The sequence below is a fragment of the Giraffa tippelskirchi genome, chromosome 4 (assembly GCF_054371585.1).
Source record: "Giraffa tippelskirchi isolate mGirTip1 chromosome 4, T2T-mGirTip1v1.2.pri, whole genome shotgun sequence".
In the NCBI taxonomy this organism is placed as follows: Eukaryota; Metazoa; Chordata; class Mammalia; order Artiodactyla; family Giraffidae; genus Giraffa; species Giraffa tippelskirchi.
In genome coordinates this window covers 203,804,992-203,832,846 of record NC_137278.1, presented here as the reverse complement: position 1 = coordinate 203,832,846, position 27,855 = coordinate 203,804,992, and the positions used below count along the sequence as shown (strand labels likewise).

The 27,855-nt window shown below is 55.1% G+C and overlaps 1 protein-coding gene across 1 annotated transcript in view; it reads right to left on the bottom strand.

Moving 5' to 3' along the window:
* CACNA1I (calcium voltage-gated channel subunit alpha1 I) overlaps nt 1-27,855 on the bottom strand; it is a 111,728-nt gene that overhangs the window by 56,575 nt on the left and 27,298 nt on the right. The window contains exons 4-5 of the mRNA XM_081590202.1: nt 17,150-17,247; nt 1,432-1,591 (exon numbers count right to left, since the gene is read on the bottom strand). Of these exons, the coding sequence (XP_081446328.1) occupies nt 1,432-1,591; nt 17,150-17,247 (258 nt within the window). The remainder of the gene's footprint in view (nt 1-1,431; nt 1,592-17,149; nt 17,248-27,855) is intronic.

Below are 27,855 nucleotides of genomic sequence, written 5' to 3'. Positions count from 1 at the left end.
CCCCTAAAGCTGAGAGCTCACACCTGCCCGTCTCCATCTGTGCAGGCCAGACCAGGAGCAGCAGGGCCCGCCCCTTCCAAATGATTGACATTGCGTGCTCCCCTCCCCCACACAGGGGCCTGACCCACAAGGGTGCCCCGCCCCTGCTGCCCCGCCCTGGGGGAGCCAGTCCCTTCCCCAGGCTTCCCCCTGGCTCTCCAGCGTAGCTCCATCCCCACAACCAGCAGTCGGGTGGACAGGGAGGCCCAGCCCACGCCTGTGCAGTGTCCTCATGTCCCTGCACCCCTCGCTCCCCAAGGGCTGGAACTCGACCTTCTGCTGCGTCCTCCGCGAGCTAGGCAAGTGCCGCCGCTTGGGTGAGCGTGTCAAGTCACAGGATGAAGGAAAATGCTTTCCTACCTCTGTCTCCCTGGGGCCTGGCACACAGCAGGAGTGCACTAATGCATATTAGTGAAACGAAATGAAAGCTTAGTCATGTCCAAATACATATGGCCACGTATGTGTACTCAAAGACGCTGCTTACCCCTCCTCGCTGAGATGCTACAGATGTCCAATTTCTCCGACGACTCAACCCAACTTCTGCAAGAGCCACAGCTCGATTTCTGTTTACATGGCTTTGGACAAGCCTCTCTCTAGGGAGCTGTCCACCCCCACTGCTTTTAGACACACGTGGGCCAAATGCAAGCTGACCTTTCCCTGTTGACTCAGAGTCACCGATAGGAATGTCTGTGCTGTAATTAGACAGTCAGGTTTCATATCTGCTTTTGAGGTTTTCTGTCTTGTTTTCCCTCGCTGTCATCACTTCTGCTTGGGTCTTCCCCTCCTACCAAACCTCCTTCTTGTTTGCTGCTTCCACTCTTTTGGTCCCAATTACCATGTAAGTTGCTTCCCGCTTCCCTGGTGGCTCAGACTGTAAAGAATCTGTCTGTAATGCAGGAGACCCGGGTTCCATCCCTGGGTTGGGAAGATCCCCGGGAGAAGGGAATGGCAACCTGCTCCAGTATTCTTGCCTGAAAAATCCCATAGACAGAGGAGTCTGGCGGACTACAGACCATAGGGTCACAAAGAGTCAGACACGACTGAGCGACTAACATTTTCACTTTCACCCAGTAAGTTAAAACTATGTGTTAAGTAAGAGTCAGTAGGAGCTGAATTAGCATCTAAGGGCCTATCTTGGACTGGGACTTTGTGATAACAGTTTTGAGGGCTCAGAGGCCTTTTGCGCTCATTTTGGTGTCCAGCCATTCATGGGAGACCTACCACCAACTCACCTGGGCACATCCCTTAATCTCTCTGCTCCACCAGGAGTAAGGATTGGGACCAGGTGCTCGATGGGGAGACCTTCCTAGCCTGGAAACATTCTTCGTGAACAATGCCCCAGGTAAAGCTGGCCAGGAGTCCCAGGGCAGGGAATGGGGGTGCTGCACTCACATGGTGAAGTTCTCCTCCAGGAAGCAGCGGTTGCGAAGCAGGCCGGCCCAGAGCTGCACGCCGATGATGCCAAAGATGAAGAAGACAAAGAAGCAGAGCAGGAGGACGTTCCCCAGCATGGGCAGTGTGTCCAGGAGCAGGTTCACCAGGATCCGCATGCCTGGGAGAGGGAAGGGTGGAGGGTTTGGCAGACAGGGGCAGAGGGCCCAGAGAGGAGAGAGAGAGCAGGGTTAGAGGAACAGAGAAGGGGTGGTGAAAGGAGAGGTGGGACATGTGGGCAGGGGCTCCTTACTGCCCTCAACCTGCTCAGTGGCCACCAGACAGACCTCCTCCTTGGTACTTGCCCCTTCTCCCAGAAGCCATGAAAATGGCTCTGCATCCCGCTATACTTCCACTAAATCATGGGTGAATAAGCAGATATTTACGGAGCACTTTTAATGTGCCAAATGCTTTTCGGAGTAATGCACAAATACGAGCTCTTTAGTCTCCATGACAACTCTACGAGGGTGGTAATATTATCCCTATTTTATAGAAAAGGCAACTGGAGGTTCATAGAACTGAAGCTACTTGCCCAAGTTCACACAGATAGGAAGCAGCAGGGTCTGGATTTAAACCAGGAGTCCTGTCACCAAGTTAGCACTCTTTCCATAGCCCCCAAGTACCCGGAGGTCTGAGACTGAGGTTAGCTCATCTCCCTGCGCCCAGCACCCATCTAAGATGGGCACTGGTTCCCTAATAAATGTGTCCTGAGTGTCCTTCATCTCTGGGACAGTCAGTGGTCCCCCGATCATGCCAGGACACATCAGTACCAACCAAAAGCATCCTGCTGACCCACCCCACTGCATGATGAAATCAGGGAGAGTTCTCAGAACCACCTAGGGAAGTACCTTGGCCAGCCAAGGTACCCAGACCTGGCCTGATGCCAGAGGAAGAGGACTTTTCCTTTCCTTAGAGATAGCTGCAATGAACAAGCCAAGCTAGAGGCAATAAGAGGAGAAAATGGGGAAATGAGAGAGGAGATAGACATCCCCAAGGAGGGTGATGGGGTGACCTGAATGGGGCTTCAGGCACACATGGGGAGGGAGACAGAACATGTCAGTCACTTCCTGGGGAGGTCAACATCCCAAAACTCTGCAGGTAGGGAAAGCCTGTGGAAGCACTGATGAAGCACTGATAGCCCCTGATGAAGAGAGAACAGGATTCAAATCCTCACGCTGCTGGCCTCTGGGACCTGTGGGACCTTGAACCAGTCCCTTCCCCTCTTGGAGGATAAGACCCCTCAGCAGAGGGGCCCAAGAAGACAGCAACCACGCTACAAAGATTCCCCAGCTCAGGGCCCACACCCAAGTCTCAGCAAACTCTGGGACTCCCACCCCACAGAGGAAGTGGAGAACAGGCTAAGCTTTTGGCACCACTCCACACACTTACCGCTCTTCACGTCTGTCTCCGCATCCTTCCCTTCTGCCCCACCTGCCTGGGCTGACCCATCTGCACCCTCCAGACCCTCTCTCCCCATGGGCTCAGTCCCCAGCTGTGAAAAGCACCTGCTCTCCCAAGTCTGGGTGATGTCATCCACTGTCATGGCTTTGGTAACGGTCTGCATGTCACCCACTCCCTCCTGACTCCTCAAGAAGATCCAGCCACCCCAGTCACTGGAGAATCAACAGGAATGCAAGTCCCAGACAGGTGGGCCACCTCTGTGGCTTTGTCCAGCCCCTATTTCCCAGTCCTCTGAAAACAGCATCACTCTTCCATTCCAGTTCTATGGTTTGGGTGGGCTAACATGGAGATCACATGACCCAGGCTTGACCAATCAGCATAGTCTGTTTCCCTAGCCTTGGTGATTGGTCCAGGATGAGCACGTGGCTCCATCCAGAATTAGTGAGAGTTGGCAATGAGACTTCTGATGGAACTACAGGCAAAGAGATACTCTCTTGCTGCAGAGATTACAAGTTGGGAGGAGTGAAGCCTGGAGTTGCTGGGGCCATCTTGCTTCCCAGGGATAGTGCCTGTCTGGGGTTGAAGCCAGCCCAGGGAAAGCAGAGCCCAGGACAGAGAGGGGGCAATTTCTGATAACAGCCACTCTAGAACACAAATGTGGGCATGTCATCACTATGTGTACAAGCAGATGGCATTCTCATCAGCTACCAGGTTTTGTGGGTCCCTGGCAGGTGGTGGGAGGCCTCAGAAAGGACTACAGGAGGTCATTGAACCTTATGAAATTGCTGTAAAATATGCAAGTATGATGCCATGAATTTTTCTGAGAAGAAGGTTCACATAAGTGTCTGTGGCTCCAAAGAGTGTCAAGAGCTAGTGGGTTACCCTTGAGCATACACCACCCAAGATCCTGTGATTCCTGTGTACCCTCTCTAGCCTCATGTTCCTCTCTCCCTCCCTCTGTCCCCAATGTGCACCCTAGGTCTCAGGTGGCACTAGTGGTAAAGAACCCATCTATCAGTGCAGTAGACATAAGAAACACGGGTTCAATTCCTGGGTCGGGAAGATCCCCTAGAGGACAACATGGCAATCTACTCCAGTGTTCTTGCTGGGAGAATCCCATGGACAGAGGAGCCTGGCAGCCTGCAGTCCATAGCGTCTCACAGAGTTGAATACAACTGAATTGACTTAGCAAGCACACACGCACAAAGATACTGTGGGATTTCACATCTCCATGCTTTTTTTATTCATGGTGTTCCCTCTTTCTAGAATACTCTTCCACCTCTCTTGTGCCTGGCAAACCTTTATTCAACCACCATAGCTCAGTTAAGGATCTGCCTTCCCTCTGTGAAGTCTCTCTGTGATTTCCCATACCCCTTCTAAACCTATCTCTTGCTCATCTGTTCCGGGCCACCTTAGCAACTCTGACCTAGTGTATGCTGTCATGTACAGTTGTGCAGGTTGCATACTGCACAACCTTGGAGGCACCATTTACATCAACATCTAATCTTCTAACGCTTATATATAGTTACCCATTTACTCTCCTGTTTTTTCCACTGGGCTATATGCTCCTGGGGACAGGGTCTTTCTGAGTCACCTCAGTACTCCCAGAACCCAGCAGGTCCTGGCCCAGAGCAGAGTCTCAGCCAACATTTATTGAATGACTGCTTGTGAATGAACAATGTGCTAAGTCATGGGGAGGGGGTGGAATATTGGAGATGGGAGGATGAAAGGATGGTGACAAGGAGAACAGTGGCTCTGTCCAGATTTTTATTTATTCCAGGGGCGATGGCTGAGGTAGTTATTAATGAGGATAATTATTTGGGATTTGCATCACGAGCTCTGTATGGAGTGATTTCCAATCAATAATTAATGCTCACCCCCATCCTCCCACCCCACAAAACTAGGTCAGCCTCCTCTTGGGAAAGGCAGTGGGGCTCCCTTGCAGGCTCCTGCTCTCCAATTGAGAGCAAGCCAGGGTGAGTGAAGGCTCAGTACCCCACTCCCTCCACATCCGCCTCCACAACAGGGGGTGTGCAGAAGAGGGAAGTGAGAAATCAGAGCAATCAGCCTGCAATCCATCCAAATGTTAAGTCAGTCAGTCACAGGCCTTTCTGGTGCCCCATCATTCATTCATTCATCAAACACTTACAAGTACTGTTGCATACCAGGCACAGTGCTGGGCTCATGGGAAATCCCAAATTCCATTTTTCACCCCCCTACAGAGTTTGCAGTCTGCCAGCAAGGGAACAGGGACCCCAGCATTGGGGAAAGTGATGAGGCCTGGGGAGTAAGGGAGCTCCAGGCACATAGCTGGAGGGGCTGACTCGAGCTGGGCTCTGCAGGATGACAGGAGCGGTGGCAAAGGCACAAAGGGGTGACCCATCAGAGAGGGTATCTGGGAGGTCTCTGCTAGGCAGCTACTTGGGAGATTTCTAAGTAGGCTGAGCCCTTGATCAGCTCTGGGGTTTAAAGCCGATGGAACAATCTTGGAGGACAGGACAGAGGCAGGAGGCAATTATGGAGGGCCAGGCAGCGGCCCTGAGAAGCGGTGGGATCAGAGAGGCCTGGAGGAGGCACCTCTGCATCATCCCAGCCTGGCTGCTCCCGCCTGCTCCCCCTGGGGCCCAGCTGTTGTTGCTCAATTAATTACATTTCCCAGTTCTCCAGGACATTGAAATTCTGAAAGGCTCCTGAGAACCTGCCTGGCCGCCGGCTTCCGTGAATGGCAGCCCGGTCTCTTGTCCCCTCCTACCTCCCCTCTGCTGAGCTGAGCCCCAGCTCACTTCACAGCCCCCCTGGGGCCCAGGGAGTCCCAGGGCTACAGAGCCAGGGTATAATTAGCTAATTAGGGACTCAGAGCAAGTTCATCGCTTCTGTGCCAGGGAACAGGGGCCACGGGATTAGGGAGCCAGGAAGGACCTCGCAAGAACCCAGCTAATCCTCCTTTCAACGCCCACAGTCAAGTAATTAGCTAAAGCAAGTCGGAGGGTTCCGCCATGCCCTTGATTCCCCTGGCAACCGGTACAGGAGAGAGAGACAGAGAAAGTGAAACAGAGAGAGAATTGTAGACAGAGAATAGAGGCAGAGAGAAAGAGGCAGAGACTGCCCTTAAGACCCATCACCATCTACCTCAGACCATCTTTTCTGTTCATCTTCCACACCTCTCTTCAGCCAAGGCCTCCTCCTCCAGGCAGCCTTCTCTGATTCTCACCCCCAGATACTTAGAAGGCTTCCTGCCTCTCGCTCCCTTATGGCTCTCCCTTTTCCTCTCTCGTGACAAGATTATCTGGTTTTGGTCTCTGTGATTCTTGAGCCTTGGATGGAGACCACGTGGGCCTTGATAAGGGCAGGCTGCAGGTGACTCATGAGTGTGGCTTGGGGTCCTGCTCCCCTAGTTAAGATGAAAGAGGACTCGAGTCCTCAGAACCTCCAGTGTAGCTCTTCCTCTGATAAGCAAACAGAGCACCAACTCAAGACAGGACATCTGGGTCCCAGTTCTGGCTGGGCAGCCTTGAGGCAGAGCTTGCCCTCTCTGGGCCCCCGTGGCCTCAACTACAGAAGAAGACAGTGGTTCCTGTCCAGCCTCAGGAAGACCCCAAGGCCAGAACACCTCAGCAGGGGGGTGCCCCCAAAGTCAAAGCCTCCCATTCCAATGGGGAAAGTGTAAATCCTTATCCCACCCCCCAATCACAGGCCCCTCCCCAACCATCAGGCTCCGGTCTGTCACCCCAGCCTCATCCCCCTCTGTCCTCCACGCTACACCTGAACCTGCTGCTCCACCAGACTGCAGACACGCCCAGCACACCCACTCCCCACCTGTGCACACATCCTGCCCCCCACTGGCCGCCCCCTGACTCTCTGCCATGGGGGTTCCTTTACTATTGTGCTGCAGAGAGCAATGCCAAGTTCACTTGCCAAGGCAGGACGGGGTCCACGCTGGAGCCAGACTGACCCACTTCCAGTCCCTGGGAAGCCCAGGTTCTGGGTCACTGCGGGGCCCTCGCACATGCTCAGAAGGCTGTATCTCCTCTGTTTTCAGAGCTCTGCTGTGTGGTCACTGCTCCTGGATCCCAGGGCTGGGCTTATGTCCCTGCAGTGAGCTGCCACAGCCCCATCTGCCCTCCATCACACCACTTACTACACTGTCATTCTTCATCACAGCTCTGCCCTCCTCTCTCCCCAGAAACCAGGAGTGCAAAGCCCACCTGGGGTGCTCTGCATCCCCCAATCCAGCCTGGGGCCCAGTACAGAGTAACCCCTCAGAGAGGGGTGGCCTGAACAATTGTAGGAGTGATGAGCTGGGTGGATGGATCCGTTCTACAAATGTTGAGTGAGGGCCGACTATGTGCCAGGCACTGTTTTAAGCTCTATGGATATATCAGTTTAAAAAAAAACCCACAAAAACAGATCAAACCCTTGCCCTTGTGAAGCACACATTCTAGGTAAGGGTAGGAAGAGGCAAGAGCTTCCCCGGTGGCTCATCGGTAAAGCATCTGCCTGCAGTGCAGAAAACGAGGATTTGATTCCAGGGCTGGGAAGATCCCCTGGAGAAGAAAATGGCAACCCACTCCAGTGTTCTCGCCTGGGAAATCCCATGGACAGAGAAGCCTGGTGGGCTACAGTCCAAGAGGCCGCAAAAGAATCGGACACAACTGAGCGTCTAAACAACAGGCGAGATACAGACAAAGAAACAGCAAACATGATAAATAAGTACATTTCTTCCTTTGTTGGGTGGTAAGTGCTACAAAAATGAAGAGTAGATTGCAGGAGGACCAGGCTGGAGCTAGGAGTCCAGTTGGTATAAAGCAGGGGCTGGGAAAGGCCGCCCTGCCAAGACGCACAGAGCAGCTGTGTGCCCACTTCGGGGAGAGCTCTCCAGGAGAGGGAAGAGCCAGGCAAAGATGGGAGGGCAACAGGGCTGCCTGCAGGAGAACATGTGACTCCAGCTTTGACTGGCACTGAGAGTCGCGGGTAGAAGACAGACATGGTCTCCCGGCCGCGGAGGAGAAAACGACTGTGTGGGCTAGGGCCGAAGAGGGAGGCCATTAGGGGCCCCAGCCTGCAGGATGGTCTACAAATGCCCCTGTGTGACCCCGGAACCCTCACATGCATCTCTGGAAAGGGGGCCAGGCCTGTGGGCTGCATAGCCAGCAGGGTGACAGTGGCCACGTGGTCGCTGCCTCCCGAGGGCAGCCCCTGCCTTCCCCTGGGACTGAAATGGGGAGCCCTCAAGGGGGTGCCCGGGGGCTTCCCTGGTGGCTCAGACAGTAAAGCATCTGCCTGCAATGCGAAAGACACATGATTCGATACCTGGGTCAGGAAGATCCCCTGGAAAAGGAAACGGCAACCTACTCCAGTATTCTTGCTTGGAAAATTCCATGGATGGAGGAGCCTGGTGGGCTACAGTCCATGGGGTCACAAAGAGTTGGACATGACTGAGTGACTTCACTTTCTTTCTTTCTTTCAAAGGGGTGCCCAGGAGAGACTCAGGCTCCTGACCAGTGCCCTCCCTGCTGAGGTTTCCCAGGCCAGATGCTGGGCTCCCTCTGGGACTCTCCAGGGTGGGGACCGGGTCTTCGGTCCACCGGCTCCACTTCATGCCACCTGGCCTGGCCCAGCCCTTGCTCACCTGCCATCCTGATAACACACATCTGGCTGGGTTCAGATGACGTGGCAGTGGAGAGGGACGTCGTGGCGGGGTTCTGGAGGCATTCTGAAGGTTGAGTCGGGGGTAGGATGTGGGTGTGAGTGGAGTAGAGGAACTGGGGCATCTCCCAGGTTGGGGGCCTGAGTCCAGAGGCACACAGCAGCCTTCATTGGAGATGGGGGGTCTGTGAGGACATGTGGAGTCGGGGGTGCCTGGTGTACATCTGTGTGAAATCAGATCTCAGGGTCTGGGGTTCAGAGGGAGAAGTATGGCCTGGGGCATCACGTGGGTGGCATCAGGGTAGAAACAGTTTGTAGGTGGCATTTTATTTTTTCATTTTTTGGCCACACTGTGAGGCATGCAGGATGTTAGTTCCCGGACCAGGATTCGAACCCCGCACCCCCTGCATAGGAAACGTGGAGTCTTAACCACTGGACCACCAGGGGAAGTCCTTCTAGGTGGCATTTTAAATGCCAGGAGCTGGGAGAGACAATGACAGGTGGGCAAACTGATGGAGCTGCTCAACCTTTTCACCCCTTTCTCGCCAGGGAGCCCCTGGACCAAGCCCTCTGCCCTAAGGAAAGCTGGACATCAGCCAGACAAGGGCCCCTGGTGGCAGCAGGGTGGCCAGGAGGCAAAGGGGGTGCACTTCCTGACAGGCCTCTCCCCTGGAGGTCTGGGGTGCTCTCTGCAGACAGGAGCTGTCAGCCCAGATTAGCGCGACCACTCTGCCAGGGCAGCTCAAGTAGAAAGAGCCGAACTCGTGGCAGCCTCTGCCAGGGCCCCAGCCCGCAGCCAGGAGGAAGGGAGTAGGCCTGGGGCAAGGGGCCGTTAGGCAGCAGCTAGCCCTGGGGCTCCCCTCTCTCCCTGGTCTGGCCAGGTCAGCAGAGGCTGCTGAGCAGCTGGGAGAGGCCGTGTGCTGCTCCTGCCATGGCCAGTGCCAACTAATCAGAGGCACAGTGGGTGCCCGGGAGGCCGAGCCAGGCAGCATACGGCCGGGCGGCCGAGGACACAGCTGCTGGCCCCAGCCCCGAGGGGAGGGGCCTGTGGACTGAAGGGGGGCCTCAGTGCCCACTCCTGAGATGAGAAGCAATGCCTGCGCAAGGGGTCTGCGTCACTGTGCCCTCCACCCCAGGGGAGGCCCTGGTTCCTCCCCAAGGCAGTCAGTGCTCACACCCTGGCGGGGTGGAGTGCCCTGTCCTGCTGAAGGTCCCTAACCCCACCATGGCCCCTGATGCCCTCTCACTCATTCTTCCAAAGTCTCTTGCCCGCTCCTCTCTGAAGCCTCCTCAAAGTATGTTATCGGGAGCCCCTCCCCTCGGCCTGGCTGCCTCCATTAGGGCACCTGGCCCCAGGCCCACAGCTGCCCAGCTTGAGCATCTGCCTACAGAGACGGGGCGGCGTCAGAGTCTTCTCCATGACCCCCATGTCTGAGCCAAGGCCTGGCTCCGTGGCCCCACAGCGGACGCTGCTCTGGATGAACAGATGAAGGAATGAACACACAGTGGCTCTCTCCCTTGATCTGGTGTCCTGTCCAGGAATCACGCCCTCCTGATGTGTAAAGCGGAATCTGACCCAGTGCAGAGGCGGAGAGGGGAGGAGAGGGCCGCCCTCACCCCAGCCCCACCCCAAGCATCTCTCCTCTCGCAGCCCTGGCGGCTCCTTCCTGTTCCCGAGTCAGGTGCTCATCAGATGTTCTGTCCAGATGCCTCTGGCCCACCCCCGTCTCTTCTGAGAGGCGGCAGCCCTGGGGGAACCGGGCCCCGCTCAGTGTCTTCTCTTTCCTCTCCCCACCTCCCTCCTTCCCTCCCTTCCTTCCCAGGTGGCTGCCAGATCTTTCTTCCACGGGGCAGCTGGGGCAGCCGTGTGGGTGCCAAGGACAGACAGTCTGAAGTTCAAGGTCCTGCTTGGGGTCAGAGCCCCCTTCGGCTGCGCCCCAAGCCCCATTGAACACACATACAGATTGAAAGTGCTGAGATTCTCATGCAAGCTTTGTTTCCAGGTACCCCAGCCCCTCTGCCAATAGATCTGGAGTATGAGATTTGGAGTTTGAGAAGCCACTTGGGCTTCCCTGGTGGTTCAGTGGTAAAGAATCCTCCTGCCAATGCAGGAGATGTGGGTTCAGTCCCTAGGTCTGGAAGACCCCCTGGAGAAGGAAATGGCCACCCACAACAGTATTCTTGCCTGGAAAATCCCATGGACAGAGGAGCTTAGCGGGCTACAGTCCATGGGGTCACAAAAGAGTCAGACACAACTTAGCGACTAAACGACAACAACATGAGACCCCTACGGGACCAACGTATGGTGTTAGTACCTTCACTGGGCACCTTCTAGGAGCAGGTGTCATGAAGATGCTTTGCTACCCCGTAGCCTAGCAAGGGAGGGCTGAGACCCATCTTATGGATTGAGAAACAGGTCCGAGAGGTGGTCAAGATCCCAGGCACAAACCCTGGTCTAACTGCTCTGGATGCTGCGGTCTGTAGCCCCGATACTGGGACCCTCCCTCTGATGGGGCGGGGATGGGGCAGTTCACCAGGCACCTGCTCTACATCTGACACTGCAGACTAACCCACACTGAGGTGCCATATGTCATCCTCCTTGTGTGGACAGGGGTCCAAAACAAGAGAGGTTTATTTCCCCAGGTCCTGTAGCTAACTAACACAGGCCCAAGCTCTGAACACTGGCAGGGCAACTCAGACACCATGCTCTGCACTAACCACTCTACCATCCTCCTTCCTGCCCTGACTCATCCCCCTCAGGCTGCAAAGGGCCCAGCACCACGAGAACTCTTCACCCTGACAGTGAAAGGCATTCAGAGGTCTGGAGAACACCAAACTTGGGGGTAGAGAAGGGGCCGTTACTTCAGCCCATGGGGCCCTTCTCCTTTGACCATGGTTGTGGGTAGGTGTCTTTCCTGATGCCCCTGTGCAGACAGAGTGGGTGGCTGAGATGCCTACACACTAAAAGGAAAGAAAGGAGGTTGTGAAAGGGAGCACAAAGCTGTGACCAGCTGTGTGGTCTTGGGCAGGTTACTCAATCTGTCTCTGCCTCAGTTTTCCCATCTGTAAAGTGGGCATCACAATGGTACCAACATCCTAGGACTGTTATGATACAGTTCATGTAAAGCCTATGTTAAATTTTAGCCACTTATCATTATTAGCAAATCCCTAGAAGATGTGGAATGCTCACCTTACGCCACCCCATGACATGCAGTGCTCTGAGTCTATGCACTAAAACATGCACACAACCCTACATGTGCACATACATATACACACAGTCCCAGGACAGCTCCTCTTCTCCACCCTGGCATGTGCAATTCCACTCCGTCTGCCAGGACCACCCTCCCCAGCTCTCTGTGTTCCTGGTGAGCATTTTCCACAGGCAACCTCTGTGAAGAGGTCCTGATGCCCTCACCCTCCAACCCCAATGCTCCCAGCACCTTCTTCAAAGAGTAGCACCTGTTGACCACTTAACTGCATAAGGCTCCATGCTAAGCTCTTTATATACAAGGGAGCATTTTGTCCTTAAAAAAACCATATAGTAACTGGTATCACTAATGCCATCTTATCATTGGAGAAATAGAGGCCCAGGGTCCCACAATGGGCAGGTGAAAGGACCAGAACTGGGGCCTGTCAGTAGAGAGCAAATCTCCAGTCCTGAGCCTGCAGCTTCGGCCCAACAGGGGCCTTCCACACAGCGCTGTCAGCTCTGTCTCCCTGTCCCCGGGCCCTGCCCAGCCCAGCCCCAGCCCAGAGGCCCCTGCACGGAGGTGGGTTCTTGGTGACCCAGGGGTTGTCAGCCAGATAAGGCTCCAGGAGGTAGACAGCTGCACCGAGCTCCCTAGGCCTCCCTCCCAACACCCTCAACAGCCTGGGTCAGGGCATACAGGGGCACAGGTGGGCCAGCAGTTTAGACTCAGCTGGCTCAGGCTTTAGCAGTAACTGCCCTAGTTTCTTAATGGAGAAAAAAGCACTTTTCATATTTAAATGGCTTGGTCAATGGGCTTTGGGAGGCACCACAGCTGACTGTGCCAACAAAGGTCCCTCTAGTCAAAGATATGATTTTGCCAGTAGTCGTGTATGGATGTGAGAGTTGGACTATAAAGAAAGCTGAGGGCCAGAGAATTGATGCTTTTGAACTGTGGTGTTGGAGAAGACTCTTGAGAGTCCCTTGGACTGCAAGGAGATCCAACCAGTCCATCCTAAAGGAGATCAGTCCTGGGTGTTCATTGGAAGGACTGATGTTGAAGTTGAAACTCCAATACTTTGGCCACCTGATGCAAAGAATTGACTCATTTGAAAAGATCTGATGCTGGGAAAGATTGAAGGCAGGAGGAGAAGGGGACGACAGAGGATGAGATGGTTGGATGGCCTCACCGACTCAACGGACCTGAGTTTGAGTAAACTCCGGGAGTTGGTGATGGACAAGGAGGGCTGGGATGCTGCAGTCCATGGGGTTTCAAAGAGTCGGACACGACTGAGTGACTGAACTGAACTGAACAGCCGACTGAGGGGTGTGTAGGGGGGGTGAGGCCTGGAGTCAGCTGGTGCCAGGAGGGAGCACTTTCAGAGATAAATCAGCCCCATCTTGCCAAGGCCCAGAAAGGGATAGTGACTTATGAAAAGTCACACAGCAAGGACTTATAAAAAGTCAGAACCTAGGCTCCTGACTGGCAGTCTAGTGCTTCTTCCTTCCCTCCCCAACTGGCTCCTCTATGCTATCTCCTGCCCTTTATCCACCAATGGTTGAGTGGCCAGGACACACCTACAGGGGTGGGGTGGAGAGACACATTTTATGATGTTCTGTAAAGAGCATGACGCCCAGGTGCCCCATCCATCCTGGACAAAGTCCATCCTCCTCCTTTATGCAAACCGGGAAACAGGCCCAGAGACTCCTAAGGGCTTCCCAGGTCACACAGCAGACTTTCAGCAGAGCTCAGAAGCAGAACTTACATTCCCTGACAACTCAACTGAGTCTTCCTGGTTGCTCGTGTTTTTAAACTTCAGGCAGCCACCTCCCTCTCCACAGCTTTGCAATTAATAACCCATAATTTGATTTCGCCGTCCCAATCCGCTAGCCTGCCATCTAGCGACCAAATTGAAAGCTACAGGCTATTGTTGAATGAGTCCCAGGGCAGAAGCAGCAATAAAAATAAATGGGGGACTTCCCTGGCAGTCCAGTGGATAACACTCCATGCTTCCAATGCACGGGATGCGTGTTCGATTCCTGGTTGGGACTAAGGGAACTAAATCCCCCATGCCGTGTGGCACGGCCTAAAAAAGATAAATGGGAGGACTTGGAATATTCAGGGAAACAGCTAGGAAAAAAGAAGGCAACCAATCAAACCTCTCAAAGAGACACTTCTAAGTGACTCCCTGCCCCTACAGGCCACTCATTCCCAGTGACTCTGGGCAGAGCACCTGGCATCTGGGAAGGAAGTGGCGAGGTCTGGATTAGTGCACCCAGTCCAACAGCTTGAGGCTCCTGTTAAGTTACTCATGAAGATGCATTTATCTTAAGGTCCCTTTTGGGGAGGGGATGAGGCACATCGGCTATATTTTGAATCCTGGAGGGTTCATGTTCTCAATAACTACCCCCCCAGGCTGGGTTCTGAGAAAGCGAGAGATGCGTTTGTCAGCTGAGAGGCAGAAACAGCTCAGAGTGGGAACAGAACTGCCCACCTCAGGCAGCCCTGGGCCTCCTAGCAAAGCCTATTAGCAGGAAAGAAGCCCCTGAGGAAAGACCTGGACTCCTCTCAGGGCCCTTGGGGCTGCCCAGCCTCCAAAATCAGAACCTCCATGAGCGCAGGGTCCAGCCCTGCCCTTCTCTAGAGAACCGGATGGACCGGCACTGGGGCCCTGCAAGTGACCGCCCCCAGCCAGGAGCCACAAATGAGCCCCTCACACGGGCAGTGAGGTAGGGGGAGGAGAGGCACGTGGGCCCACACCCCACATGTGCACACCCCCAGGTACACATTCCCACATGTGCACACCCCCAGGTACACACCCCCACATGGGCACACCCCCAGGTACACATTCCCACGTGTGCACACACATATACACACAGTCTCTCAAGGAGAGAGACCCTCCCCCACACACACACATGCACAATTGTACAGAAACCCATCCACAGAGACCCATACCCTGTGTGTCTATCCCATCCACCCCCCACCCAGACCATTTCTCAGAAATGTCCTGTCACATCGCTGTTGCCATGCCTGTCAGACCCTGAGACCTGACGGGAGATGCAGAATGTAGGATGGCCTACAAACGCCCCTGTGTGACACACGCATCTCTGGAAAGGGGGCCGGGCCTGTGGGCTGCATGGCCAGGAGGGTGACAGTGGCCACGTGGTTGCCACCCCCTGAGGGCAGCCCTGCCTTTCTCCCTGCGGGGGACGCCCAGGAGAGATGCAGCCCCTGCCCGGTGCCCTCCCTGCTGAAGTTGCCCAGGCCAGACGCTTGATTCCCTCCAGGACTCTGCAGAGTTAGGACTAGACCTTCCGTCCACCTGCTCCTCTCCACTCTGCCCAGCCTGGCCATCGTTCACCCGTGTTGCCGGAGCAGTCTTGCTCACCGCTGCCAGGCGTCTCTAAAACACTCCCTTGTCGGCTCAGTCCCCACGCTCCACTGGGTCTCATCTCAGACACCATCTCAGACCCCCAGTGCCCCCCCACTGTGCCCCTCCCTGCACTCCTGTGCCCTCCACATGCCTGGCACCCCTCAGTCTGAGCATGGACAGCACAGGACAGCTGCTCGATACACCTACCCAGCAGGTCCACTTCACACCTATTTACTGAGCACCTGCTACACACCAGACATAGTTGCAGGCACTGAGGGAATCAAGACTGCCTTGTGGCCAGGTTCCCAGGAGGAGATGGGGCCTGGGGAGGGGAACTTGCACCCCTGGGAGAAGCGTGCTGCTTAGAAACGGGCTCCAGTTTAGTCCCTGCCACTGACCTGCTGTGTGACCTTGGGCTGGCCATGACCCTCTCTGGGCCTCACTGGCCTCATTTGTTAAAAGGGGTAAAGATGGTTTAGAATGAGGTGATCTTTAAGGAGACTCCTAGGCTTGGTGGCAAGTGGGAAGGACAGAAAGGATGCCAGCCAGGATGGCCTCTCTGGATGCCCCTTCTCTGTCCCGAGGGAGTCTCCCTAGGACCAGGAGGAGACAAAGGTGAACTGCTCCTCCCCCTCCCAGACAACTTGAGTTCGCACCACCTACCTCTCAATTCCTACCTCTCAAGCCCTCGCTCGGGACCCTCACAGCAGCTCTCAGGGGCCCCTGAGTTCCCCATCATGTCAAGGCTCATGTGTGGGGAGGTGACCTTGTACATATGACCTTGAGACACCAGCCCTTCCAGGACCCCCTCTGCACCTCATCCAGCCTGAGCCAGCCTGCCCCCAAGTCCCTCTGCTCCACAAACATCCCAAAGCACAGCCTCCACTGCCCCGTCAGGCCTGTCCGGGCTGACCAACATGAGCCCAGAGTCAGGCAGACGACTGCAGAGAGGTGGGCAGGCTAGGAATGGGTGGAGTGGATTCAGTGCCAACTGGGAAGGAGAGCAAGGTGCCAGGAGCCCCTTCAACTTCTGCAGAAGAAGAAACGGAGGCTCAGGCAGGGAAGAGAACTAGAGTTCAGGCCGAGTCAGGGAAGAGCGGGGCTCGAGAGAGACAGAACTCTGCTCAGATCCCTGCCTTGCCCCTGAATTGCTGTGTGACCTTCTGCAAGCCATTTAACCTCCCTGAACCTCACATAGGTTGTCGAGAGGGTTAAGTCAGCCATCAGCATGTTAAGAGCCTAACACACAAGAGGTGGGCGGATGCTCGTGGAAGTTCCTGTCCTTCTCCATCAGGACACAAGCTCCCCGGGGCAGGCCTCCCCCTTCTTTACCGAATCCCCATTCCATTCTTGACACCAGGCAGTGGAAAAAAGTCGGGGGACCTCCTGGGCAAGTAACCTCATGTCTCCTCCAAGTCTCGGTTTTTTTCATCTCAGTTTTTCATGAGCACAGCCCACCTCCCGACCAGGGGGACAGTAAGGCTCAAAAGAAATCACAGAGATGAAAGGCTTTGAAAATGGTTTGAGTCTAGGCAGATGTCAGGGATTGTTGTTCTCAGATAACCTCTCTCAATACTAGGTAGGTGGACGGATGGGCAGCTGGTCAGATGGGAGAGCCAAGCAGGTGGATGAACCTGTATGTGGGAGGTGGGGTAAGCCTATTGGGGATGAGTGGGGGGGGTCAGAAGCTCGAGCTCCAGGTCACTCAGCACAAGTGGGGGTCCGGGAGACCCTCCCCAGTAGAAAGCTTCATGACACCTCCCTCCAACCAACCAGCTTCTTTTCACACACCTGCCACCTTGACTGCCCCCTGCAAAGAACATTGTCCCCAACAAGCCAGAAACTTGCTGCAGTACAAGTCCTTTGGGGATCCAGAGGCATCAGGGCCACTCTCCAGCATCTTCAGGCCGAAATAATGGCCCAAGAGGCCTGGGCAGCAGGGCTCACATCTGTCCTGTCACAGAAGGGTCCCGTGCCCAGTACAGGCCTGGCACTGGGAGGTGTTGGGCAGTCTTCCTGAGTGCATGAGTGGCAGGGTGGGCCTGGGGCAGGGCCGGGGGCACCAACTCACTGGGCACACGGTTGATGGCTTTAAGGGGCCTCAGGACGCGCACGGTGCGGATGGCCGACAGGTTGATGTTCTGGAGGTCCAGGGAGTACTCGACCATCCTGCGAAGAGAGGGGAGGAGAGTGAGGCCCGGAGCTCAAGGGATGGCGGGGCCACAGCCAAACCAGCCATGCCCACCCCTGCCTGGATGGGGTAAGAAAAGTGGTCAGCATCCCCAGCTAAGCCCCAGTCAGCCCTGTGGTCTTGGGATGTCCCCTCGGGCCCATCTCCTCCTCCGTAAGCAGGGCTGGAGATATCCACCATGCAGACTGCCCGGAGGAGCCTGGTAGATGCAGCCGGGGGCAGAGGGAATAAGGAGCAAAGACCCTGGGTCCCCAAAGCCTGTCCAGCGCTGCGCCGGCAGCTCCTGCCCTCGCTTCCAGGACAGCCTCCCAAACAGAGAGCAGTCACCCCATTTCCCAGGGGGAGAACGGAGGTGCCCAGAGGCCCCAGGCTGAGCTCAGATGGTAACTGGCCATCACAGCTACAGCTGCAACAGCAGCATCTGCAAAGCCCTCGCTGAGAGCAGAGACTGGGTGGAGCCCCCTGTCCCTCCATCTCCCCAAGTCCCCAGGAACCCCTCAAGCCAGGCTTGCTGCTGCTGCTGCTGCTAAGTCACTTCAGTCGTGTCCGACTCTGTGCGACCCCATAGACGGCAGTCCACCAGGCTCTTCTGTCCCTAGGATTCTCCAGGCAAGAATACTGGAGTGGGTTGCCATTTCCTTCTCCAATGCATGCATGCATGCTAAGTCACTTCAGTCGTGTCCGACTCTGTGCGACCCTATGGACAGCAGCCCACCAGGCTCCTCTGTCCACGGGATTCTCTAGGCAAGAATACTGGAGTGGGTTGCCATTTCCTTCTCCACAAGCCAGGGTTAGATGCCCAGATTTATGATGAGATGAGGCTGTAGGAGGAGTGACATCACATATCCCAGGTCACCTAGCTAATGGGTTTTAGAAGCTCAAGCCAGGAGCCATCCCAGTTCTGCCCCCTCCCCCGGTCTCTGAGTTTCACCTGGGCTCTGTGAGTCCAGGCATCACAGGCCACAGCTCGGGGGTGTGGTAGGCATGTGGTACTTGACCTGTAGGAATAATCCCGTCTTTTTTGGGCACGCCCGCCAGCCAGCCCCTGCAAGGCGCCCAGGCTCCAGCCTCGTGGGCTCACTGCACTATCTGGCTCCAGGTCCTCCTCCCACTGTCCCTTCACCTGGAATGCCTCCCTCCTCTATTGAAGCTTTAATCGGGTTCCGTACAGAAGTCCCTGGAGACTTGACAGTTTCTCCACACCCAGGTCCATGATGAACCCAGGCCAGTCCAAGTGCTTTGGACCCAAGAACGACTCAGACCGGCCCCTACCCTCAAGGGTCCACACCCTTGAGGCAGGGCAGAGACTCAAAGGCAAAGACGGCCCTGGAGCCCTCACCACTGCCCTCCTTCTCATCCTCAGGGCCTCTCCCCACAGGCCCGCCTGCCCCTCCCACCGTCCACCGGTCCAGCAGCAACTCAGAGGCAGTCTGCCTCCCCCAGGCAGCCTTCCCGGATCTCCACAGCAGGCAGATCTCGGGGTGGGGAGGAGGGTGCCCTGTAGTTTCCGGCACATCTACCAGATCCTCCCTGCTCAGTCGCTACCCGCTCCCCACCTCTGAAAGGCAGGCCCCAGGGGCCTGCCGCCTCAGCCTCACCCCGGACACCCCAATCACCAGACCTGGGCCCTCAAGCCTGAGACTCGGGCTGGGCTGCCAGTTCCACCTGTCACCGCCATCAGCGGGAATGAAGGCTTTTCCTGCACACCGTGCAAACCTGTCTGACTGTTGTGAAGCCGCTGCCCCCTCCCGCTGCTTGAAGAGTAATTGAGTGAAAGCCTTGCTTGCCTCAAACGCCTCCATCCATCCCCCGGTTTTCTGGGGCCCAGGTTTCACTTCCTCTCTTTGTCTCTCTCTCTCTTTTTCTCTCTCTTTCACACACACAACCCAGAGTCAAATGCCTGCACACAACCACTGGTGCACACACACATACACACTCACTCCTTGCATACCCTCATCCATACTCGCTCCTACCAGAGCCCAAATTCAGATGAAGGAATGTGACAGAGACCTCAGAACTAGAGACAGAGACCGCCAGGGGGACCAGAGGAGGGGGCGGGAGGGGAAGCGGAGTTGGGGGGGCAGCCAGGCAGAGAGGGCAAGGGCCAAGGCGCCTGGGGGCAGCGGGTAACCTGAGAAGGGTGCCGCCGGGGGAGGCGGGCTGTGTGAGGATTCCATGTGTGGGCGAGCCAAACTGTCGTTTTCATATCTGGTAGAAAGAGCTCTCCAGGCAGCCCGAGAGATGTGTGTGATGGAGGCGCTGCGGGGTGGCACACGTGGGCACACAAACAGGCTCTCACGCTGGGGCACGCACACACGCACACATACACACACACGCCAGGCCGGGGACAGCCACCCCAGGGCAGGCAGCCAGGCCCAGCTACAGCCCGCCCCTCCCTCTTCCCCCATCCCCACACACACAGACCCTCTCCCTTCTGCCTGGTTCTACTCCGTCCTGACAACCGGCTCAGTTGGTGCTTTGCTGGGTGTGCTGGAGGTGCGGGGCTGCCCGCCCACGCAGACAGAACTCACCCAGGGATTTCGTTTCAGGAGCCCCGGGCACACCTCCGAGCTCCAGCAGCTGCCAGTCCAGGATTTGTTCACGTCTCACAATAAAAATAAATGGCTGCTTCACAGGCAGAGGGGTAGACAGAGAAAAGCAAATGGATTTTGAGGGCCTCTTGTGTGTTCTCATTATTCACCTGCATTAACCTGCTTGAGCGCCCTCTACATCAATCAGATCCCGTCCCAACCCTCTCCTTGCTCCCCTGGACCAGGGCAGACCCACGGCTACAAGCCACACCAGGGCTTGCCCTGCGCTGGGAGCCCTCAGGACAATCCTGCCCGGTTCCTGACTCTCCTGCCCCACTCTGCCACGCTCAATCCCCTCTCAAACAACCCACAGTCCACAGTCTGAGACTAATGCTTCTTAATTAAGTGAGGCGCATCCACCATGGCCCTGACCTAGGATAGGCTGGAGGGCAAGAGTGGGAAACTATAGATGCCCTGCATATTCAGGCCAGATGGTGAGAAATCGGGTTCACCCTCCTCATGTGTTTCTCTAAACACATGGCCCCTGGGTCCTGAGTGCGATACAAGTTATGACTGGATGTCACCGAGGCTCACGATAACCCAGAGTTAGTGAGCCCTAGGATCTGAACACCTCCTAGACCCCAGCCCTCTCATGGAGGCTGATCTGACTCTTGTCCCATCTCCAAAGGGAACTACACAGCCAAAAACCTGGCAGACTGAGACCAACACAGTGGCTCTGCCCCTTCCCTTCACCTCTGACCTGATCCTCTACTGCAAAAATCCCCCTGAGAATTCATCAGTGCAAGTCCCTGGGTCCCCACTGAAAAACTCCCCCAGAGAAATTTCTTGAAGAACTTAGTGCCAAGATCTTAGCTCTGAGCTTCCTGGCAGTCCAGTCAAAAGGGGAAATGTGATGAGTCACTGAGTTCATGGCAGCATGATCGACCTTGGCCCTGGGAATTCCTCTGCCTGAACATTTCTCCCAGGTCCTAACTCTCTCTTCTGTATTTTGTGAACATATCGGGGTGTCCGGCTGCAGCCGCATCGCCTGTCTGCGGGAGCAAGACCAGGTATAAATGCTTTCAGTGGTAAAGAGTAAAGAGCAGGTTCATGGTGAGGAATCCAGCAGTTCTCACAGTTCCCTGAGAGGAAGAGGATAGAAAGCTGGACATTGGACAAGGATGGGGAGACAGGAGCCAAGCGAGGGGCCGAGAGGTAGGAACTGCAGGTCTGAGTCTCTGCCCTGAAACCACGCTGTCCTGATGGTAACTGTACCCACCAGCCCAACATGGACAGTCGCCGACAGCTCCAGCACCCTGCCCCCACCCGGCCACCATCCCTCTCTGCTGACAGCTGCAGCAGCCTTGGTGAGCCCAAAGCTCCTGAAACGCAAAGCTAGCTGCATCACTCCTGGCCTTAAACTCTCAATGGCTTCCCACTGCCCTCAGAACAAAGTCAAGCCCCTGAGCAGGGTCTTCACGGCCCTGCAGTCTGGCCTCGGCCCCCTTCCCCCACCCCTTGCTCCTACTCCACACATCTCGGGCACCAGGTGCAGCGAGCTCACCAAACACACTTTCCTGTCCCTTGCCTTTGAGTGGAGCCCATCCTCTTCACTCTCTGCCTTCAAGACCCCCTCCTCCAGGAAGCCCTGCTCCCTGCTCCCTGCACCGCGGGCTGCCCTCACCCCTCTGGGCTCTGGTTCCTCCCACATTCTGTTCACACATCCGGTCTGGCTTGAGCTCCCCCAACACCAGCTCAGCCAAAGATTCAGGAGCCTCAGTTTACTTGGGAGGTGATCCCAGGAGGCCCAGAGGTGGGGCAGAGAGGGAAAACCCAGCAAGGGGCTGTTCATGAGCAGGTTACCCCACAAACGCAAACAGGGTGCAATCCCAGCGGGGACCCTGACAGGCTGTGTGCATCAGATCTGGACCAGCAGGGGCGGGGCAGAGGCGTTATCCTTGGACAACCGGCTGGATGCTGGCCGGGCGGCTCTCAGACACAGCCCACTCCAGCTCCACCATGCAGAGCTGGCACAGCACTGACTCGGGGAATCTATGCAGCATGAAGAACACCTGGGACGGAAGAAGCCACCTCCCCCCTCGGGAGAGCTGAAGGAGCATTCTCCCTCCCACCAACCAAAGAGAAGGGGAAGAGAGCTGCTCTGTGGGTGAATAACCATCCGGCTGACTTCCCTCAGGCCCCAAGTAAGACATCACTTGCGGGAGTGAGAAATTAATCCCTAATTACACAGTTACTTTATCATGCAGCTTCAGTGCTAAAAGTCTAAAAAAAAAGCCAACAACCCCCCCCCACTACCTCCTGCCAGCTCCCAAGCGCCTAATTAGGTAAGTAATTTTGCTTTAAAGCGAGCACGTTCGTCCTGACATCACCCCAAGAGGAGGGTGACTGCACCCAGCTCCCAGATGGGGTGTCATCTGGGGAGAGGGGCTCGGGTGTGGCCGTACTGAGGTGCGGGCTGTGCCAGGGTGGGCAGGCAGGTTGGACACCTGCTCTTAGGGCCTTCTCCACGGATTCCTGCTGAGAAGCCGCCCCCCTGGTTCCCAGATGAGGCACAGAGACCCAGGCCCGGTCTACCTCCAGACACCATCCCGCGCGACCATCACCAGCCACCGCATCTGGTTCAGGATGGGCCGTGAGGGGCTGCCAGCCCTTGAGCCAGGACTGCAGAGGAGAGATGCTCTCCCTGGCTAAGCCACCACCAGGAAACCCGGAGGCACTAATGGCCATCTTGCCTCCGTGGTGGTCGGAGAGCTCTGCCAACACAGAGGAAGGTGGAGGCCAGAACCGGGGCGAGGCAGGATCCTGACCATATGGTTGGAACACTCCCCCCAGCTGCACCCGAACCGCAGATCTGCACTCTGTTCTGCCCAGGCACGTGAGCCAGCCCCTTCTCTTTGGGGCTTAGGTGTCATGTGAACTGGTTTCTCTCCCTGACAACTTGCAGAGTCCCGTTGCTTTAGAGGGATTTCTGGAGCACTCGCCGTGTGCCAGGCACTTTATATCCCTTCCCCCGGAGGGAGTAGGATGCCCACCCTGGAGGAGGAAGCTGAGGCACAGACAGAGCCCAACTGAGCAGTGGGGGGCCCAGGATCTCTGCACGACCCGCCCCCCACACTTCATCAATCATCAGGTCAGGCATGAGCACCTCCCACAGCCAGCCAGTAAACTGGACTGGCAGCCTGTGGAAAGGGGCCAGCAACCATGGGGACTATGTTACCCAATGTTTAGAGCATGGAGCCTAGGTTCCAATTCCATCTTGGGGTTTGCACTGAGTGACCTTGGGCAAGTCACTGAATCGACCTCATGGGGTCGTGGGGAGGATGAAATGTGTTCACATATGGATTCAGCACCTAGGACAGAGTTTGGCACATGAAAGCCAGCCATTATTACATCACAGCCTCATTTGCTGCCTTGGGGCACACTGGCCCACGAATCACATGCTACCTGCTTAAACCCTTCTCTAGATCCCACTTCCTCCCAGGGGAGGCCCAGGTGATAAGGGCCTCTGGAAGCTCCCCGATCATGACTCCATCACTGCCCACCATTTATCCTGCAGTCCAGGAACACCCGAACATCTCAGTTTCCCAGAATACACCAGCAGACATGCCTTTGTATCTGTCAGCCTCTCTCCCTGGGACTCCCTTCCCGGCTTTCATATCCCACCCTCGGGCACCTCTGGCTTGAGGGGGTCCCTGTTCCTCAGGGCATGGCTCAGAGCCCTAGTTAGGTCCCCAGCCCCCCATCCAGCACTCGGCTTGGAGGCGGCTCCCCCTGCCAGCTTGTCAAACAAATAACTTGAGGGACAAGATCAGAAAAAAAAAAAAAAATCTAGGAGCTGACAAGAAGCAACATAAAATGACTGAGACTTAACATCTTTCCAGGAAATACCCCTCCCAGGAGATGATTTCTGAGTGTTACTGATAAAAATAGGGTGTTTCCTCAGTCTTTACGAGGGACTCACAGGGGCTTTCTTAAAATGTAATGTAAGATGTAGCTAATGGAAAGGAAGCTGAGATGCTGGAAATGGCAACTCATCTGTCAGGAGGCAGCTCTACGATGACTCAGGCTTGTGTTGGGTGGTAACTAGACCACCAGCCTATGCTACTATCTCAGCACCCAACACATAGTAGGTGTTCAGTGGAGGGAGGGCAGGAGGGAGAGAGGAAATCATGGAAAGAGAAAATTAGGGACTGATAATGTTAACCCTTGACTCTGGCCAGTGTTTTATGATTGATGGGTCATTATTGCCCAGATACCATCACACAATTCTTATGAGACTAGAACAAAGTTTCTTTCTTTTTGGGGGGAAGGGGATTGCACTGGGTCTTCATTGCTACATGCAGGCTTTCTCTAGTTGCAAGCGGGGCTACTCTTCATTGGGGTATGCGGGCTTCTCATTGTGGTGGCTTCTCTCGTTGCAGAGCATGGGCTCTAGAGTGCAGGCTCAGTAGTTGTGATGCATAGGCTTAGTTGCTCCATGGCATATGGAATCTTTCCGGACCAGGGATCGAACCCATGACCCCTGCATTGGCCAGTGGATTCATACCCACTGTGCCATCAGGGAAGTTCAAGAACTGGGTTTCTTAAGCCTACCTGTCAAAGAAACTGATGGCCTGAAGCCAAGTCAGGCCAAGTTCAAAGTAAAGGAGGAACTGGAGGCCACAAAAGAAATTTGGGGACCTCGGCAGCAGGAGACCCTGAGCCATCTTTCCACAAGGCTCTATGCAGGGGACAACACACAGTGGCTTTATCTCTGGGTAGAGTTGCCAGGTAGATAGAGGATGTCCAGTTAAGTCTGAACTTCAGGCAAAATAGTGTTATCATTTCTTAGCATACATCTCAAATATGCCTTCTGACTGCCTCCCACAAAATTCAGCTCCCTTACTCCAGAGTAGTCTTGGCACCATGGCCGGTGGGCACAGCTGCTGGAAACCAGATAGGGATTCTTTTGGCTCCACCACAGCCTCAGGGAAAAAAAAATCCCTCTTCCGGGACTCATCCCACAGCCTTCTGAGAGCTGGTGAGGCCATCCAAGTCCTCCAGGGCAGAGCGACTGGGATCTTTTGGCCTCTGAAAGGGTAAAACCCTTCATGTTGCGAGTCAGCATGGGTTCTGGGGACAGTCGTACCTGAACACATCACACAGTCCCTACAGGCTGTGTGACCTGAGGCAGCCTACTGATCTCTCAGAGCTTCCATTTCCCCAGTTTGGAAATGAGGTTAACAACCCCAAGTTCTCAGGACAGTGGGGAAGTAAGAAAGTGCAACCCAGTCAGGAAACCTTAGTTCTGGCAACCCACCAAGGCATCATCACTGATTTGTGCCTACCTGGAGCTCCCTTCTCTACTTGTAGGGTTAACAGTCCTGGGATTTGCCAAATGCATCCTCCCCACTCTCTGACCACGTGGTATGAGAGAGGTCAACCTCACACCTGGCCCAGGGCAGAGACCTTGACCTAGGTCTGGCCAATCAGAGTGCTGCCTCATTTAGGCTACAGTGATTGGCTCAGGGATGAGCACATGACCCATGCCAGCCAATCGAATCCAAGGAGGCTCTCTCTCACTCTGCTTGGAGTGGCTGGGGAAGCAGAGGTGTCTTTCTGTTGAACTGGAGGGAGGAGTTTGTGCCCTCCTTCTGCCCCCACCGCCCACCCCTCCAACCCAGAGGAAAGATGCCATGGATGGAAGTTAGCACAGAGGACCGAGAAGAGCTGTAGGATGGGAGGACACTCTGCCTGGTGACATCTTTCAGGATTCTGGATTGAGCAGGTCCTGAAGTCAGAGACCCCTCGACTTTCAGGAAAAGGGATGGTAAGCTTCTTTAAACAAGGTTCGGATGGTTCCTGTTCGTATAAACTGAGAGAATCCTGACTGATTTATGATTGACTGCTGTCTGGCTTGTCAACCTGTAGCCTGAGAATCTCTGGTGATTTACCCCCTACCCGGTCCCCCATGTCATCTAGCATCCTGTTTCCATGGAAACGGACCAGAGCGGTGATCATCACGCTGTCTCTCCCTCCCACTTTATTCCATATGCAAATGAAGAATCATCCACACCAGGACTTTCCCTGGAACCTTCCCAGGTCCACACCCACCCAGGGGCCGATTCAGCTAAAAGAAAATGGCCCCAGATCCCCCAGCTCTGCAGTGACGGGACAAAAAGATACAGAACAAATATGGAGCTTCCCCTCTGTGCTGGCCATGGGGCCAAGTTCCAGGGACTCCAGGACGATGGCTCAGCCTTGGCCTTGCCCTGGAGCACACAAGCCCTGGAGTATACAGACCTATAGAGCCCAGGATAAATCAGGGTGTAGTCATAGAACCAAGAGTATTCTACCTGGGCCTGCTGACATGTGTAGTGCTTCCTTGACCCAGAGATCACGCACATAGAGCCGTGCAGGAGGTAGGTAGGCAGCAAAGGCTTCTGGAAACAGCCCAGTGGTACCTCCTCACACTGGTAACCACAGCAAGTCTGCTAGTGTGCATCGACCTCTGCTGAGCTTACACGGGTTGGTAATTGACTTTAGATTTCTCAACAGATCACATACATCCCAGACAGCCCAGGCAGGGCTCCTAAGGCTCCAATTAGGACTTGGAGACATGGGAGGGCCACAGCTTTGGCCAAGAGCAAATGAAGAAACACAGGCTATAGGAGAAGAGGGTGGCAGACTCTGAGAGTTGCCCACCCAAAGTGCATTCTCTCTTCTTCTAATCTTGCCTGGCCCCAGGGAACAATTCTTGATTGATTTATCCAAATTCAATGATTTTTTCTATTCTCCTAGCTTCCCTTGCAGCTAAGCACAGCCATGAGATCCAGTTCTGGCCAAATGTGCTGGGATGGGGAAGGATCTAGGAAAAAAAATGTTGTTTTCCAGATCCAAGTAGACACGCATAGCTGGCATAGTCCTATCTCCCTCCACCCTTCCTGCCTTCAATGCAGACATGATGTCCACAGCTTCAACAGCCACCTTGTGCCCATGAAAAGAAGATCTGGAAAATCACAAGGACATCAGCCCCCACATCACAGAGCCATCACTGGTAACCACTGACCTCGGAACGTCACATTATGTCGGGAAAAACATCCCAGGATTTGTACTGTGGTCAGATGTTCTGTTAACTTGCAGTCCAGTGCATCCCTGACAGATACACCCAGCGAGTTACACAGAACCAGGATTCGATGCCAGCCTATGGAGCCAAGCTGCCTGGATGCAGCTCCTGGCTCTGCCCCCTTACCAGGTCGTGACCTCGGGCAGGTCACTCCCTGTCGCTGCACTCATCTGTGAAATGGAACTGACCGCAGTCTCTCCCTCACAGAGCTAGTCTGAAGATTAGGCCAGATAATGCACAGCATCAGGCCTACAGTGAGTACTCCGCAAATAGTAGATGCTCTTATCTTTTTTTTTTCACCTGGATAATGCCTAAGAGGATTCAATTCCTTTTGCTTTTTAAAGTCCCACTGATGGGCCACTTTGGACAATAGGAACTCTCAGCAAGCAACCACAGAGGGGACAAGCCTGCCTGATCTCTTTAGAAAGCTCTAGTTCAGGGATAAGGAACAATTCTTATTGACATTTTGTTGCCCGAGAGCCGGTAAGAGTCGGGATGGAGAAGCTGCTCCCCATGCACTCTGGGGAGAAGCTGTTTCCAGGGCACGATAGATCCTGGCCCAGCCTCTCCTCCTTCCTCCCTGGCCAAGGTGCAGAGTTCCTGATGTTACCGCTATTCATGTTAATATTATTAACGATGACAGAAATTTTTATGAGTCCCCACTGTTTCATTGACAGAGCACATCTGCTTGTCTTGAGACTTAATTCAGATCCTGGGCACGGATCAGAGACAGAGCCCTCCCCAGGCCTCTTCTCCTTCCTGCAGTTCCCAGAACCGGGAATCATGCTCGCCACTCGAAGAGCTCCTGATGAAGGGTTCTGTGAGGGTCAAATGAACCCAGACCCAAATGAACCCCTGGGCATTTGCATAAAATGCAGATGCCTAGGCCCTCCCTACCTGCTGGGTCAGGATCTCTTGGATGAGGCCCC